Source organism: Ovis aries, chromosome 12, assembly GCF_016772045.2.
Source record: "Ovis aries strain OAR_USU_Benz2616 breed Rambouillet chromosome 12, ARS-UI_Ramb_v3.0, whole genome shotgun sequence".
NCBI lineage: Eukaryota > Metazoa > Chordata > Mammalia > Artiodactyla > Bovidae > Ovis > Ovis aries.
Window position 1 is genome coordinate 38371157 of NC_056065.1, and position 17015 is coordinate 38388171.

Here is a 17015-nt window from a genome sequence, read left to right on the forward strand (position 1 = left end):
GGTGGGAAGGAGTGAAATCCGTAGTTTGCCTGGTGTCATCATGGGCAAGACTTCAAAACCAGGCACAAATCTTTCAGTTACACACACACACACGTACACACACACACTACATAACTTTAGCGTCCTGCAGTCACCGCTCCCAACCCAAAGGAATTATCTGATGATTAGAATCTGTACTCTTCTCTTCCACAAACTATCACACAAAGTTCAAGGAGAACATTGTGTAAGATTATTTTATTTCATGGGGCAAAGATTCTGTCATACACAACTGGACCCGCCTGAAGCATTAGAAGCCGACTACAGTAAACACATCTGATGCATGTTCCTGCTGCCATAAGAACCGTCCCTTTTCCTTTAGAAGCGCTGCTTGTTATTGTAGCTCATGGTAACCAGGCAACATGAAAGGGCAGGCGCTGGCTCTGAGCTCCCTGTGGGGCAACCTGTTTTTCCCACCCTCCTCTCTAAACATATTCTTTAGCTAGTGAGGCCCATTTATCAAAAGTCTTGTGGTTTTCATGAAGAACCCCCCTACACATTATAGCTTTTGCCTCAAATCACCAGAAAACTTACACTATTTTGGTTAATATCCATTTAAGAGCAGACAGAGGAAAAGAATAACTATGATAACATGGAATCGTCTCAATCCCCAGACGACTCTTCCCGCCCAGTTGGACCTGGTGACTATGCACATTCTTCTGGGTTAATGCAAGCTTGGAGAGCAGAGGAAAGCTGTGTGGGCCTTGGCTGACTGGCTCTCCCTTCGAGAGCCCTGAACATCATCTCCTGCCTTTTCTGACAGCTTGGCAGCTTTTCACATCCGGGAGAGCTTGATGTCATAGGAGACCATGTTGAAGTTGTCCCAGGCGAAGAGCTTCCTCTCCAGGGGGTTGTAGTCGATCATGCTGCTGTACTTGTAGCGGTTCTTGAACGGGACAGTCAGGGCCTTGCTGCTCCCGGTGCCCGTGTCATAGGCAAAGTTGACAGTGGCGTCGGGCGAGGAGTAGCTGCTGACCGTGTACAAGGTGCCGCAGATGATGAAGGCGTTGGCGACGGACTGCTTACGGATGTTGGTCTCCCAGGTCTGTTCGAGCTCCAGTGTCTCGGGGTTCAGCTTGGAGAGGACGATGGCGCCTTTGGCCGCCTCGGTGCTGTAGATGACCCAGAGGCCTATCTCGTCCACGGCCAGGTCGATGTCGGTGTAGCCGCCCCAGGAATAGGGGAACTGCCCGTGGTAGCCGGCTCCGGGGATCTCCTTCTCCGCCTTCAGCGCCTCGGTGCGCAGGTCATACCGGAGCACTGTCCTGGACTCGGCTGCCTGGAAGTAGAGGCTGCCCCGGTAGACCACGGCGCCCGTGCTCTCCAGCGGCCTGGGCAGCACGTGCACCTTGGACGGGTAGCCCTGCGTGAACTGCCTGATGAGGTCGTACTCAAATACCTGGCGGATGTCGGTGCCCACGGTGTCGATTCTCCAGGTGGTCTCCTGGGTATAGGGGAAGGCGGCCTGGGGGTCTCTCATCCACACGCCGTACTTGCCGGTGATTGTTTCAGCTGTTCTCAGAGTGATGGGTTCTCCTACCCAAACGAGTTCTCCGCATCCTGGTGAATGAAAACAAAACAAAAACTGTATTCACCATTGTTCCAGGATGTGGAGCATGGCAGAGTGAGAACCCCAGAGGCAAAAGGTCCAGGTTTAAACCTAAGCTTTTTTTTTTCTTTTCCTTTGTGTTTGTGTGTGTGTCAGTGGTTCTGCTGCTGCTGCTAAGTCGCTTCAGTCGTGTCCAACTCTGTGCGACCCCATAGATGGCAGCCTACCAGGCTCCTCCGTCCCTGGGATTCTCCAGGCAAGAATACTGGAGTGGGTTGCCATTTCCTTCTCCAATGAATGAAAGTGAAAAGGGAAAGTGAAGTCACTCAGTTGTGCTCCACTCAGCGACCCCATGGACTGCAGCCCCCCAGGCTCCTCGGTCCATGGGATTTTCCAGGCAAGAGTACTGGAGTGGGGTGCCTTGCCTTTGTCAGTGGTTCAGTGGTGTCCAAATCTGTGACCCCATGGACTGTAGCCTGCCACACTCCTCTGTCCAAGGGATTCTCGAGGCAAGAGTACTGGAGAGGGTTGCCATTTCCTTCTCCAGGGGATCTTCCTGGGGATCCCCAGGGATCGAACCCACATCTGCATTGCAGATGGATTCTTTACTGTCTGAGCCACCAGGGAAGCCCCCTCAATTTTCAGATATTATAAAAATTCAGTTGTTGTTGGGGAGGAAACTAAGGCACACGACCCCCTACCCCAGGCCTCTATTTGCCAGTCCAGAGAAGCACAAATGGGTGGTTTCAGATTATGAAAAATCATTTTCCACAATACTCCCAACTGTCCTCAAAAGTTCTCCTCAAACTTTATCCTGGCTAATGAATGACATTAAAAGCTAACACTAGTAAAGTGTTAGTGAAAGTGTTAGTCGCTCAGTCTTGTCTGACTCTCTGCAACCCCATGGGCTGTAGCCCTTCAGGTTCCTCTGTCCATGGAATTCTTCAGGCAAGAATACTGGAGTGGGTTGCCATTCCCTCCTCCAGGGGATCTTCCCGACCCAGGGATCAAACCTAGGTCTCCTGCACTGCAGGCAGATTCTTTACCATCTGAGCCACTAGGGAAGCCCCAATCCTAGTAAATAAAATGCCAAAAAACAAAACAACTAAAAAAAAAAAAAAAAAAACCCTGGACTTTGCCACCTGCCGCTTGTGTGACTTTCAATAAGTTACTTTACTCTCTAAGATTCAGTATTCTCATTTGTAAAGGGAGATGAGAGTAATGTTTTGGGTAGTAAGGTTGTAAGTTTTCCATGTAATTATACATGTTAAGTGCTTGGTATGGAGTGAAAATGCCCAGGAAATATTATTTGATCACCATGTAATATGAATCCAAGTACATCTGACCTTTGAACAACACAGGTTTGAATTATATGAGTCCATTTATACGTGGATTGTTTTCAATAAATACTTCAACTTGGTATTGGTTGTAAAGATAAAGGCTGCACAGAGCACTTCACACTATATTTGTATATTTTTCTAAACCTGGCCAAGTTCTCTTTATGATTTTTATGTCTGGTTTATTTCATTATTTTAAACAGTGAGATTAAAATCAAGTCATTACAATAATCTCAATAAAAAAAGTTCTTCAAGCCCTTTCCCAATGGACCACATACTTCAACCATTATTTAATACAATAAAATCTGAATATGATTTTTAAAATGAAAAGATAGTTGAGAACTATTTGAATCACAACACATCTCTGTATTATAATGGATATCTCAATCTCCTTAGAGAAAGTGGAAGCTCTTTGTTGCCCATATCTCAAGGAATCTTATTTTGAATATTTTAAAACTCCCCATCTTCCTGCATGCCTTTCTGTGCTAGCAATAACTGTCAATATTACAAATAGTCCCTGTTTCTAAAAGACACGGTCTTCATCATCTTAAAGTCAGGCTTTCAGGGAACGCCTTGGAGAGGGGCAGTGCTACTTTTCCTTAGCACCCAAAATTAAAGAAAGATACCTTTAGTTAACAATATGCTGGGATGGTACATGGTATCTGTCTGGCCCAAGATAAAGATATGAAGGATCTACTTGAAAAATGTCATTTTTCAGATGCAATCCATTCTATATGACAACCAAGTGGGAAAAACGGATACGTCTCTCATCTTCCCCTGGGGCAGTGCAGTCTCCATGATAAGTGTAAGTGACAAAATACAGAGCTTTGCCAGGAAAGACCGACTCCCTGCCAGTGTACCCTGGAAAGGGAGCAGAAAAGGGCTTCTGCTCTTTTCCCCCTTTCCTGCCTCTGCTCCCAGGGAGGTGACTTGTCCACCTGCCTCCCTCATAGTGAACTGACCAACTCTGAGCACAGAACTAGACCATGTGGGTACAGAAGAGGAGAAACTTCACTCCATACCAGTGCCTCCCTCTTCATTCCTGGGATGACCGGATGGGCTCTCCTTCAAGATTTGGGAAGCAGGAACCTCTGTTAACTCTGACTTCAGTTCCTGGAAGTCCACGTTCTCCAAATTCCATTTAGCAACTATATTAAAAGAAAGAGGCAAGATTGTACCATGAGGAAGAAGGTCTAAGGCTAGACTATATTGAGGATGGGATTTAAATAGGGTTTCAAAGATATGACCATGTTTGAGATTTGTTTTAAGATAATAAATGGGATTGGGGAGGAGGAAGGACAATGAAACAAGACTGGGCTGTGTTGACAGCTGTCCCAGCCTAGTGATGGGTATGTAGGGTTTGTGTTACTCTACTCTTGTGAATGCTTGGAAAATTCCATAATAAAATACTTGTGCATGTGTACTCAGTCGCTAAGTCATGTCCAACTTCTTGTGACCCCATGGACTGTAGCCCGCCAGGTTCTTCTGTCCATGGGATTTTCCAAAGAGAAATACTGAAGTGGGTTGCTATTTCCTTCTCCAGGGAATCTTCCTGACTCGAGATTGAACCCTCATTCCCTGCACATCCTGGGAAGCCCATAATAAAAAGCTCACCTATAATAAATTGGATAGCAACATGCCTAGCACAGAGTATAGTATTCAAAATAAAGTAAGCTTGTACACAGTTAAAATGGTTCCCACTAGAAGGTCTGACTTATGAGTAGGTGAGGTCTGATGCTGGGATGTTGGGAAGATCCTTAGCTTCTTCTGGGATGCCTGAAATTCAACAATGAATAAATTCCCTACATGACTTATTTTTTTCCCTTGTCACAATACAGATGTGTCTGTAAGAAGTAACATGTTAAGCTTTACATGCTCAGCTGCAATATTCTGTCAGATCCCTTTCCAAAGCTAGTTGTGGACAAGGAAGGATTCCTATAGGAATTTGGTGGAGGGTTTGAACCATGGAGAAGGGGAGAGGTGTGGATGACATTGGTTAGATATTAAGTTACTGCTATTACTACTTTGATTAGCATTACGGCATAGAGCAGCCCTTGAATATAACAGGAGCAGCTGTTTTAAAATGTAAGATGGATTGCAGTTCAGGTATAGTGAGGCCACCAGGCTTCCCAGGGGGCTCAGTAGTAAAGAATCCACCTGCAATACAGGAATTGAGAGTTCGATGCTTGGGTTGGGAAGATTTCCTGGAGGAGGAAATGGCAACCCACTCCAGTATTCTTGCCTGGGAAATCCCATGGACAGAGGAGCGTGGCAAATTACAGTCCATGGGGTCAGTTACAGTCCATGACTCAGACTAAACAATAGCAGTGGTGAGGCCAACAGATCAGGAGACATTGCCATTGAAAAGATAGTTGTTATACTCACTGATCTCTAGAGGAGGGGGTACGCCACTCCACAGGGGACCACCCAGGGTAGCACCAGGATGGTCAGGAGGGAGGGGGAACATGGGCAAGCGCTTTACTGTGATTTCCAGGGGAAGGAATGAATGAGGCAGGATAAGCAGGTTTAGAATTGGTTACTTTGGATAATTTCTGCAAGGTTTTGAAGTGTAGGAGCTGTCCCTAGGTGTCTGGTACCTGGCCCCCATTGATCAGGGTGGAGGAATAGTGGCCCTGAGTGTGAGTTTGAAGGAAGAGTAGGTAGGTTGTGGACTCTGGATTGGTTGGTTTGAATATGAAAGATGTGCTTACAGTTGAGTCATTTACTATCTTTAGGAATACTACCCTGTGAGGGGCAGTCCCTTCTGTAGCAGCAAGTCTGAGATGTCAAAGTATTGGAATAAAAAAGATGCTTAAATCATCGGCCTTTTCTCTTGCTGACCATCTCAGGCAGTCTGACCTGGCTCCCAGCCCAGCGTTCCCAGGTATGCAGGACAGTGGAGGAGGGTGGTCAGTGCAATGCTTGAGGCTACAGCCCAGAAAGTCAGGAAGACATTCTCTGTCCTTCATCACTTGTAGCTTAACCCTTCTAAATTGACCTCTCAGGTAATGGAACTCAACCCTCCTGGATGTGCCCACATTTTAGTCATCTTAAGCCACACATTCTTTCACATTTTCTCATGTCTGGAATCAAGGCTCCTTCTCATGGTTGCTGGTATTTAGCTTCAATGAAGCTCTTCCCTGGTGGCTCAGATGGTAAAGAATCTGCCCACAATGCAGGAGACCCAAGTTTGACAACTGGGTTGGAAAGATCTCCTGGAAAATGAAATGGAAATCTACTCTAGTGTTCTTGCCTGGAGAATTCCATGGAGAGAAGAGCCCGGTGGGCTATAGTCCATGGAGTTTAGCTTCAGTGAACTACAGTACTCGAAATGTTTCTCCCTGGAAGGAGGCAGGGAAACCACCCAGCTAAGAAGCCATGAGGCTTGGGCTGGGCCAGGGCGCTGGGGGTGGTATTTTTGTGTGGCCCCGCAGCACAGTCAGCCCTGACCCATCCTGATCCCCGATCCCAGATCCCAACGCAGTCTCCACCCTGCCTTTAGTGCAGCTGTTCAGCTGGCCTCCTGGAGACTGTGACTGCCCTGGGGGTAGGGGTGGGGGGGCACCATCCTCACACCTGGGGATGTTCCTAGACTGGGCTGCCTGAGGGGTTAAAAGCTCTCAGTCAAAATGTGTAACCAACTGAGGTCATCCTGGTTATGCACCCAAACTCCAGGGGTAACTGGGAGTAGCCCTAGGAGTGTGGAAGGTCTTCATCGTCTGCAGCCTTGGCCAGCTGTTGATCCGTCCCGTCAGCCAGCCCCTCTGGAGCACCTATGAGGAGGAAGGCTGCTGCCTCTGCCGCTGCGTCGCTTCAGTCATGTCCGGCTCTGTGCAACCCCATAGACAGCAGCTCACCAGGCTCTGCCATCCCTGGGATTCTCCAGGCAAGAATAGTGGAGTGGGTTGCCATTTCCTTCTCCAGACATGCAAGGCTAGATATGGAGAAAAAGGGTGAAGAAGATACAATTGGTTCCCTGGTTCCCTTCAGAATTCCCAGAATTCCCACAGTCTGGCAAGTCCTCTTGGCCAAGAAGTAACATGGGTTCATTTTGGGAATCAGAAACATTCAATCCAAATGGTTCCTTGGGAGTCTTGGGACATTAATTCGGTTCCCTGAATCGCCTCCCTGTCTACAGAGCTGTGGAGGTGAGGTTTCAGGTGAGCAAGAAATATCATCGCAGTGGCATCTGTGCAAAGCTAGAGAGTTCCCTCACCCCTGCCTAGCTCCCCGTTCGTCTGCTCCATGACCTACAGTTGCCATCCATTGAGGGTCACTGTGAGCCTACCCTCCCCTGCACCCAGTTCCTTCCTCTGTGCATCTGACACAAATTATTTCACTCTCTGAATGTAACTAAGATGGTCATATAATTCAGTGAGAAATTTTACTGAAAAAAAGATGTATAGTGAGAAAAATAGAGGCATATACCTGCCAGTCTGTGAGAACAAAGTTAAGAAAAATGGGGGGCTTTGCTGGTGGTCCAGTGGTTAAAACTCTTTCAATGCAGGGGGACCCAGGTTCAATCCCTGGTTGAGGAACAAAGATCTTGCAAGCTGTGTAGTTCAGCCAAAAAAGAGAGAGATAAATAAAAAAGAAAAACCCCATCTTTAGCCACAGGGAATAAAGAAATGTGAAGGGGGAGGAACCCAAAGTTACATGCATTTCCTCAGGTAACTTCCTTGAAGACAGCTAAAGTACTGGCACCGAAATACTGAAAAACAGTTTATTTGTGAAAAGAGATGATTAAGAGGTATTTATAGCTCCTTCCACATTTCAAAGCAGTTTTATATACATTATTTATGTGATCTGTTGCCTTCACAAGTTTTAGAGAAATAGAATAAGGCTTTAGAACTGCAGTCTGCACCTAATGTAACTATGGCCACTTACTCAGTGCCTCCTATGAGTCAGGTACCATGGTAGGCTCTTCTATTCCACATAGCAGTCCTAAAAGGGAATATTATGATCCTCACATTGCAGAAGAGGAAACAGGCTCAGAGAGGTTAAGTTACTTGCCCAAGGTCACACAGCTGGTAAGAGGTAGGACTGGGACTTGAACCCACATCTCTCATGGCCATGGCAGCTGTGAACCTTTCCACCCTACGCTGGGGTTGTGTGTCAGTTACACATGTGTTGCCTGTCAGTGCTGAATGCATAGATGACGTACCCTTTCATAGATGCTCTCTAAAACACAAGGCATCTCTCTTCTAAAGTGAGCACAATGCTAAGCTTTCTCAGTAGAGGGTGCTGGAGGGACACTGCAGGGGAAGTGGGTGGGTCTCCTGCAGGGGCTGGGCTGGAGGACACCTGGTGGAGCCCTGCCCAGGCAGGAGTCCAGGACCTGGTTCCTCTGTGACCTTGCCACCTCAGATTGGCCATAACCTTTCCACAGCCCTCGCTACACAGCACCCCGAGTCCCTGCACAGACACCCCCCTACTCTCTGGACCTCTGCAAGCCCCCACGCTGGTTCTGCAGGGTTCCTGCAGCCTGGCTTAGACTCAAGAGGTGGCCAGTCCAGCTGCAGCTCAGGCTAACCGGCCAGCCTCTCTGCTGTCTCATGGGTTGAAACCTGCCTTCCTCCATGAAGCCAGGACCATTCCAAGTCTGTGCTCCCTCTGGTTCCCTTCACTCAGACCTCGGGTGCCATGCAGAGTTTACTTTATCTCATAGTTGCTCCTCTTTCATCAGTTGTTCTTTATGTGACACATCCCTGACCTAGTCTGCTGTGTGGTTTCTAACTCCAGTATGAACCCAGACTTCTACCCGAAGCTCTACAACAGCCTGGAAGATGCTGCTTAGCTCTTTGGGGTGGGGGGTGACCCACGCCTGGAGCTGACTCAGATTCCAGCGGGTGACTCACACACGCACAGCTCCCAGGCGGTACACCCAAAGAGCTATCTTGCCGTCAACTCTTCTCCCCCTACACATGCCTGACTGGTTCCCAGTTCCTTTCCTGGTCCCACCAAGGCCCTCAGGGCTCTGACAAGGGGCCATTCTCCCTGCCTCCCCCACCCCCCATCCAACCCCTTTAATCACTTTTTGCAGGAACCACGCCTCATGGCCTTCTTTGGAGTAAAGAAGAATCACAATAAAATATAATGTCAGAGGATAGCTTCCAGAATGACTGCAAGGCCAGTTCTCACTTGGCAGGTGGGATGGCTGGCTGGCAAGCCTGCTGGCTGCTGCGAGGCTGTCAGCCAGCAGCACCTGGCAACGATCCAATTCCCAGAGCAGAGCCGGGCATGAGAACTGGAGCCTGTGGGAGGGGATACAGAGCCCAAAAGGCAGGGGAGCTGTTGTGTGAAGGGGCCTGGCAAGGCCAGAAGTCATACTTTCCTAATTCAGTCCAGCCATGTACCAACTGTGTGACTTTGGACAAGTTTGAGGAACTCTCTGACCCTCAGAAGTCTTAGCTCAAACTGAAAATGAAATGGTCTTCAATAAAAAATGTAACAAAAAGCTAAAGTTTCTCTGGAATGTTTCAGAATCACTCAAATTTCATTCTGAATGTGTGGGGGGAAACAAAAAGAGGTTATGAAAAGATTAAGAACTATATTGTATCAGCCAGCTAAAAAGTTTTAGGGGGTTGTTTCTGTGAAAATCCAGTCTTTGTATGGTTGAAAAGTTCATATCAGTTACAAAATTTTGGAAATATTTTCTTCATGGTCTCTCCTGACTCCCTCACCACTGCTTTATAGACACATGCTAGAGAGCTTAACCTGAGCTGATTAACTTGCTTGCATACCATGCACACACACACACACACACACACACACACAGAGGCAACATATATATAAGGTACATAAGGTTTCATAACATATATATCTATATGCAAATGACATTATAATCATTAGTGTAGCTATTTTCTATCTGCCTAAAAAGTTAGGTCAGTATTATATACATGAAGAAGATGAGGAAAAAGAAGGGTGCTGACGAAGTCACAGGTTGTCATGAATACTCTAGGAAACTGAAGATTTGCTAGCAGACTACTATCCTGAATGCTGCTCCAACACCTATTGTCTCTGGAATCAATGCACGTTACAGAAACGATACATATGTGTTGACGTTTTGATCTATAAATGACATTTTTAAACCACAGTGGAACTCAAGCAGAAGAAGCCCTTCGTAGTTAGAGTCCATCCCCTGGCTGGTCACTGTGTGCCAAACACCTCAGTGCATGCTTTCCACTTTACCTCCAGTTGGTGGTCATTCTCTGCATCCTGCAGTGCAGGAGATCGGGGTTCGATCCCTGGATCGGGAAGATCCCCTGGAGGAGGGCATGGCAACCCACTCCAGTGTTCTTGCCTGGAGAATTCCATGGACAGAGGAGCCTGGAGGGCTCTGCAAGAGCCAGCCTGGTGCCCCCATCTGCGGATCAGGGAAATGTGATACATCCCATGGGATGGTCCTTGGCCGACAGAGCACAGGGGCCAGGGGGGAGTGCTCCCCTCCTCTGCTGCATTCTGCTCCTCAGAAGTCTTGTGGCGTCGAGCCATTGCTGCCCACCATGGGGACCCGCTGGAGAGTGCCCCTCACCGCCATCCCTTGTTGGTTCTCTTTCCTTCCCTGTCACATTCCCCCATCCCTGAATCTCCTCCCTGGGATGTGGTCATACAGACACTGCCCACATGCTGGATTCTGTTCTCTGAGATGACCAGTCCAAAGCAGAGGAGAAATAAAGGGGGAAGTGGGGCTTCTCTTGTGACTCTACAAGCAACTCTAATTTTTCTCTGGTAATCTGTGTTTTCTACTTAGGGGTTATTTAAAAGATCTCCAGACATTTTTTTTTAACTTCTGGGCTGGGCTGTGAGGCATGTGGGATCTAATTTCCCCACCAGGGATCGAACCCACGCCCCCTGAAGTAGGAAGCAGGGAGTTTCAACTACTGGACCACTTGAGAAGTCCCTCCAGACATCTCACTACAAAACTATTACTACAACATTTTATACGTGTATTTTATTTCAACTCACACACACACACACACACACAAACATGCAAAAGCAAGTGTCTTCCATAATTCTATGGAGACTTTTTCCCTATGTAACAATTACCCAATAAAGTGGTGGTGACTATTTGAATTACAGGTAGAGTAAGAAAAAGTCCCCCTTCTTAGTCCCCCCTTCTTTCCTCTGCTCACTCAGTAAGCTCTCACCCCCAGCCTCCATTCCCCAGGTATTGCCTCCCCTGCATATGTACACCCACACCTGAGGCCCAGCACCCAAGCTCTTTACCCTCAAACCTAGGACCATGAAGCACATCTTTTGTTCCAAGCATTCCTTTCCCTGTCACTTCAGTGTAACCCTTTTGTCTTTCATCTTTAGGTTCTACAATCCAGAGGTCCCATCAGGGTCCTAGGAGCCACTGAACCTCTAGGTAGGGCTGAATTCTAGTCCCAGCTCTGCCACCAGTGGGCTGGCAGCTGGGGACCACTGAGTGACCTCTGTGGGCCTCAGTTTCCACGTCTGCCCAAATGAGCCAGAGATGCCAGATGCTCTCGAGGCCCCCTTTCCAGCTCTACATTCTTGTACTAATGTAATATCCTGCTCAGGAAAATCCCACTGCTAGAAAAGAGCTTCCAAGTCTGGACTTCACTCTAATAGGCTGTTGTCTTTATTTCAAAAGTAGAGCGGCTGGAAGGACAAAAAGAAATATAAAATCAGAAAACACGTAGAATAAATTTCCAAAGATTTGTTAAATGACCACAAGACAATAAAAAAAAGTTGCCTCTATTTTCATAAACACACACTGCTTTTGTTCATTCAATAAACAGCCTGAAATACATAATGCCTCATTAACACTCATAATCATTAATAATGATTCCTTCATCAGTGCTCGAAGACTTAAGTTCAACAAATCTTAGCTCTATCACTGATCAGCTCTTCAACCTGGGGTCCCTTGGCATCTTACTTTCCTTCACTGTAAAATTTAGGGGACTTCCTTGATGGTCCAGTGGCTAAGACTCCATGCTCCCAGTGCAGGGTGTCTGGGTTCGATCCCTGGTCAGGGAACTAGATCCCATATGCCACAACTAAAGATCCCGTGCACTGCAAACAAGACCCAAGGAAGCAAAATAAATATACATTTTTAAAAAGAAAATTTAGAACTGAGTCTCTCCCAACTCTAGCAATATAAAATTTTTAAAAGTCCTTTATACCTTAGAGTCATTTCACTTGAACCCCACAAAAGTCATTATTCATCATAGGAATTTTCATTGCCATGTTATAGGTGAGAAACCAAGATGCAGAGACTAGATGACTTGCCCAAGGTCATACCCAAGCATCAGCTCTTGGGTTTTCTGATCTCACACCTGCCTCTCTTTAGAAAAGTTTCCCATCATCTTATTTTGAAGATTTTCAAACCTTTAGAAAAGTTGAAAGAATAGTATTGATACAATAAATCCCCATGTGCTGTTCACTTAGATTTACCAATTGTTCAGACTTTGTCAATTTATATTCTTTTTCTTTCTCTCTTTATATATTCATAATCTTTGTCAGACTATTTTAAACTAAACTGTAGACATTCTGACACCTCACCCCTAAGTACTTGAGTAAGTATCTCCTCAGAATAGGGCTATTCTTCATAACCACACTACCATCTCTCATCCAAGAAACTGAACATTAACCCAGTAACGTAATCTGACAAGCAGTCTATATTCAAATTTCTTCAAGGATCCCAAACCTGTTCTCTGCAGCTTTGTGCCCCTGATGCAGGAGCCATTCCAGGGTCACGCACTGCACTTGGTCACTTCATCTCTACGGTCCCCTTTAATCGAAAACAAGGTCCCCCCCCACCTCCCTTTTTTCCTTTCTCGATGTCAACATCTTTGAAGACTCTGGGGTAGTTGTCCCATAACTGGATTTGCTTGTTTATTTCCTCAGGCTGGAAAACTTATTAAACAGCAAATATTTGGGAGCACAATTTCACAAAAAGTGACAACAATACTGTCTTCCCAGCTACTGGGAAGAGTGCCCCCGCCCCCAGCCCAGACACTCAGGGACTCACCTTCTGGCATGGGCAGGATGAACAGAACAGCATCTGAGGTAGCAAAAGCCACCTCAAAGTGACTGAAAAGTAGAGGTTCTCAGACTGAATCAAGAGCAGGAAAACTTCCAGCATCAATCCTGTTAAAATGGCAATACTAACCAAAGCAATCTACAGATTTAAGTCAATCCCTATCAGATTACCCAAAGGGCAGGAAAACTTCCAAAACAACATAGTGAGGGAACACACAAAAGGGTTGCTGCCTCTTTATTTTGCTAAGGAAGGACATAAAAAAACCCCTATCACCTATAATCATTTCATAAATAGAGGGCATTTTAACAACAAAAGGCAAGAATCAATAACCTCTGAACAAAGATTCACAAAAGGATACTTTTCTAAAAGGAGAGTTGGCAACTTTCTACTGATCATGTATATAGGCATCTCATCTGGTCCTTCTATTTCTTATTTTGCTGTGAATGGTGAAAACCGTCATGGGTGAGCACAAGAACCCAGAACCACTAACCTCAACAGAATTTTCAGGAGCTAATGTACTAGGAATGTGTGCAAGTGGTTGCTTTGCCCGCCTTCATTTGTCTGCCTCATGCTACATGAGTGGTCCCTGGGAGAAAGGACAAGACAGGAAGGATAGGCCTGGGCCACCTATAACAGGCCACCATGAATCCTGTCACCTTCACCCCACATCTTTACCTTCCCTGGAGCCTGATGGCACGTCCTGAGAGCTGCTGTGGGCCTGGGGACACTGGCCCCTCCTCAGGCTTGCTACCTCCTGGCTGCTGCTTTCCAGCCTCCGGGCCAGATCCTCGTTCTCCGCCTGCAGCTGCCTCTTCTCCTCCTCCAGAGCCGACTTGTCACGGACGAGGTTGCTGTAGGCTGACTCCAGCTCCCGGGTTTGGGTTTCCAGTTGTTCTCGCTCTCTCCTCAGGGCTTCCAGCTCGCTCTGCAGCCCCTGCTGGGTCTCCAAGGGCCCAGCAGGCTGGCCTGAGGTCAGGCGGTGGAGGAGGGCCTCCAGGGAGCTGAGGCGGGCCTTGGTGGACTCCAGGGTCGCACGCTGTTCGCTGCTCTCTCTCTGCAGCTCCTGGATGGCCGACATGGCCTGGCCCTGCTCAGGGCAGCTGGACTCACTGGGGCTGGCCACGCTGAAGGTGTACTGGCATCGGCCACTCCGGTCGTTGGCCTTCTGGAACTGGGCTGTCCTGGCCCCCACACCCCCTACCAGGCAGGCCAGCAGTAGCAGCTGGACTGCTGGCATCTTGGGACTGTGGTGGCAGCGATGTGTTCGGAGGCCTTCAGTGCAGAGCCTGGGCGAGGCTCCTCAGACACTCTCCCCTCGCCGAGAGGTGTCTGGATGGGTGGCCTTGCTGGTTCCTGCCCCAGCTCCACAGAGACTCATATATGCCGGGAGCCAGCCCTGCATGGGGGGAGAATGAGGTGGCCACGTGAGGCCGGGTGGGGCCATGCACAGGCCGGCGGGGGGGTGTGTTTTCACACTGCCAGCAAAATTCTTAAAAAATGACCTTCCAGAAGTCTGTTTTGAATTTCTTTTAAAAAAGAATGCCGCACTTTCCATAGCCCACACCCCCAACACAGTCCCTGTATCCCTGGCCTGTTTTCTCACACACCCTCACACGTGCCCACCTCATCCAGCACCACTACTTGTGAATCCGTTTCAACAAGGATTTACTTCTAGTTCATATTTCCATGTACTCTGCAAACTTTCTCGAGAACCCGCTCTGTGTCAGGCCGTGTCCTAGAAAATGAGGATACATCCATAGCTAAGACAAGCCCCTCTGTCCCTGTAGCAGTCACAGAGATGAAAGCAGCTGGGCAGGGTACAAGAGCAGAATGCCACCAGGTTTTGGGGAGTAGCCATCCTCTAAAAGCAGTTAGAAGCAGAATTCTTCCCCTGTCCCTCACTATAAAACAAGAGTGGGTGTGTCTCCAGAAGGACTTTCTGACTTCAGTCTTGCATCTCAGGCACCAAAGTCAATGATCACCTCTACACTAGTTCTCTTACTATGAGTGTGCACTCGTGCGTGTGCAAGTGCCATCAGTCTCACTGATGACATCTGTGGACCCCTTTCCAGGAAGATGTTTTTAAATGCATATAGGATTGTAAAGAAAACATATGATATTGAAATACTACTACTGAAAGATTTAAAAAATTGAAATACTCATGTCCTTTTCATTAACATTTAAAATAAGATCTGGGGGGTGTGTCTAATTTCAAACTAGTTTTGAGTGTAAATGCTATTGTATGCTATCGGCAACAACTGTAATTTGAAATATAAAATGTCTGTGATCTCTACTGGTGGTGACAAAGTCATAGATACTGCTGATACTGCTGATCCAAAATTTTGGATTTATGGAAGGAAACGTTAAAGTCTAATTTTAGTTTAAAAGTGGTAAAAAGAAAAGATGTAATTTTTTTCCATTTAAATTCACAGGCTTTCTGGACCCTAGGTTAATAATCCTTGCTTTATATTAATAAACCTAAAGAGAAAAATTCCCCCCCCCCAATAAAACAAACAAAATCCATCAAATATACAAATCAGAACATATGTAACAGCCTCATCAGTAACTTTTAAAATAGTGTTTGCATTGAAGCAATTGATGTTGTTTGATACTGATAACATCTCCAGTATTCGTGAAATAAATATTTCAGATGTGCCCTGGGGCAGACTCAACTCAAGATTGAAAAAATACATTTTGCTCTAAAAAGTCTATTCTTATTTGATTGATTCTAAAGTTAGTCTTGAACTTGAGATACTTACAAGTAGGTGTCTGTTTACTGCTGACTAAAGGCTACTATTCTCAGCTCCTGAATCAGAAAATAAACATTACCAAAATGACTTTTTTTTAATACCTTTTAGTCAGCAAGAACCTATTCAAATCTGTTTGGCTTTACTCTTATGTTCGTTTTCTTTCTGTTGGAAGGACTAAGATCATTCTTGGGCTGCCAGCTTCATGGAGAATAAAGAGAAATGTAAGTAATTTTACTGCCTTCAGCTTGCTCAGTATCACTGCTTGTAAACGAAGAACACAGGACTATTGTTGATGTTCAGTTGCTAAGTCATATCCAACTTTTTGTGACCCCATGGACCGCAGCACACCAGGCTTCCCTGTCCTTCAAACATAGGACTAGAAATCAGGTTTTCTGAACTTCCCTTATATTGATTTCCTTTTTGCAATACAGCTTTGCCTTGGATAATTCAGAAACACACAATCTGTATTTCTCAGGGCTTTACCAGTCGGTTCCCACTGCCCTTTAGTGAATTTTTGTATTTTTCTACCCACACTTCATCTATCTTTATCTCCCCTAAGCTGCAGGCCAGTCACTGTTGTGCTGTGTGGGTGCCAGTCAGGGGTCAAGAGTTTAACAATCCCTGGCATTTTCACTTGGACCAACCCAGTTTTTGAATGCCAGGCGAAAGCAATCATTCTCAATATTCTTCATGGTTCCTGGCAAAAGTCACTGTGCTTAAGGAAAGAAATGTGACTGTTGGGTTGTTGACCTTTTTTAGCTCTCTGTGGTTCACTGTCCTGTCTTCCCCTGGAGCCTGATGTGGTAAGAACTGACCAGGCCCCCACATCTTGCCTCCCCTGACCTGCTACCACCACCTCCACTGGAGCTCTGCTCGCTGCTTGCTTCCAGCATCTCCCTCTCAAAGCCTTCAGGGAACACTAGAGTCACAAGGGTACTTCCAGATGAGAAATTAAGGCCCAGAGAAGGAGAGGAACTTGCCCAAGGTCACACAGCCAGTGAGTAGCAGAATCAGAATGAAAACTGAGGTCTCCAGATTCCAAGGTTTTCCATCTTCTCACATAAGCCAAGTCCACTCAAGAGCACACTAATTGCCCAGAATACAGGAAAGACTCCAGACACTTCTTCCAGGAATCAATGCTCTAGGAAAATGAGCTACCTTGCTATGTGTACTAAGTCACTTCAGTCATGTCTGATACTGAGACCCTATAGACTGTAGCCTGCCAGACTCCTCTGTTCATGGATTTTTCCAGAATACTGGAGTGGGTTGCCATTTCCTCCTCTGGGAGATCTTCCCAACCCAGGGATTGAACCCGTGTCTCCTATTTCTCC

The 17015-nt window shown here is 46.6% G+C and overlaps 1 protein-coding gene across 3 annotated transcripts; it reads right to left on the minus strand.

Moving 5' to 3' along the window:
- Positions 1–215: 215 nt before the first annotated feature.
- MYOC (myocilin) lies at positions 216–14316 on the minus strand. Of its 3 annotated transcripts, none has more exons than XM_060396094.1 (3): positions 13610–14316; positions 3948–4070; positions 216–1599 (listed from the first exon to the last, which is right to left on the minus strand). In XM_060396094.1, exons 1-3 carry the CDS (start codon positions 14169–14171, stop codon positions 812–814), a joined length of 1473 nt encoding a protein of 490 aa, XP_060252077.1. In that variant the 5' UTR covers positions 14172–14316; the 3' UTR covers positions 216–811. The 3 variants fall into 3 exon arrangements, with proteins under 3 accessions (XP_060252077.1, XP_004013742.4, XP_027831411.1); XM_004013693.6 differs by having other exon boundaries at positions 216–1596; positions 3945–4070; XM_027975610.3 differs by lacking the exon at positions 3948–4070 and having other exon boundaries at positions 216–1596.
- Positions 14317–17015: the final 2699 nt, after the last annotated feature.

What these genes read in the sequence shown, in the direction of transcription:
- MYOC (XM_060396094.1), bottom strand. Translation starts at nt 14,171, where the DNA reads ATGCCAGCAGTCCAGCTGCTACTGCTGGCCTGCCTGGTAGGGGGTGTG. An exon ending in GCCATCAGGCTCCAGGGAAG is followed by an intron (nt 4,071 to 13,609) that starts GTAAAGATGTGG and finishes CTTTTAATATAG; the next exon opens with TTGCTAAATGGAATTTGGAG. An exon ending in CAGGAATGAAGAGGGAGGCA is followed by an intron (nt 1,600 to 3,947) that starts CTGGTATGGAGT and finishes GTTTTCATTCAC; the next exon opens with CAGGATGCGGAGAACTCGTT.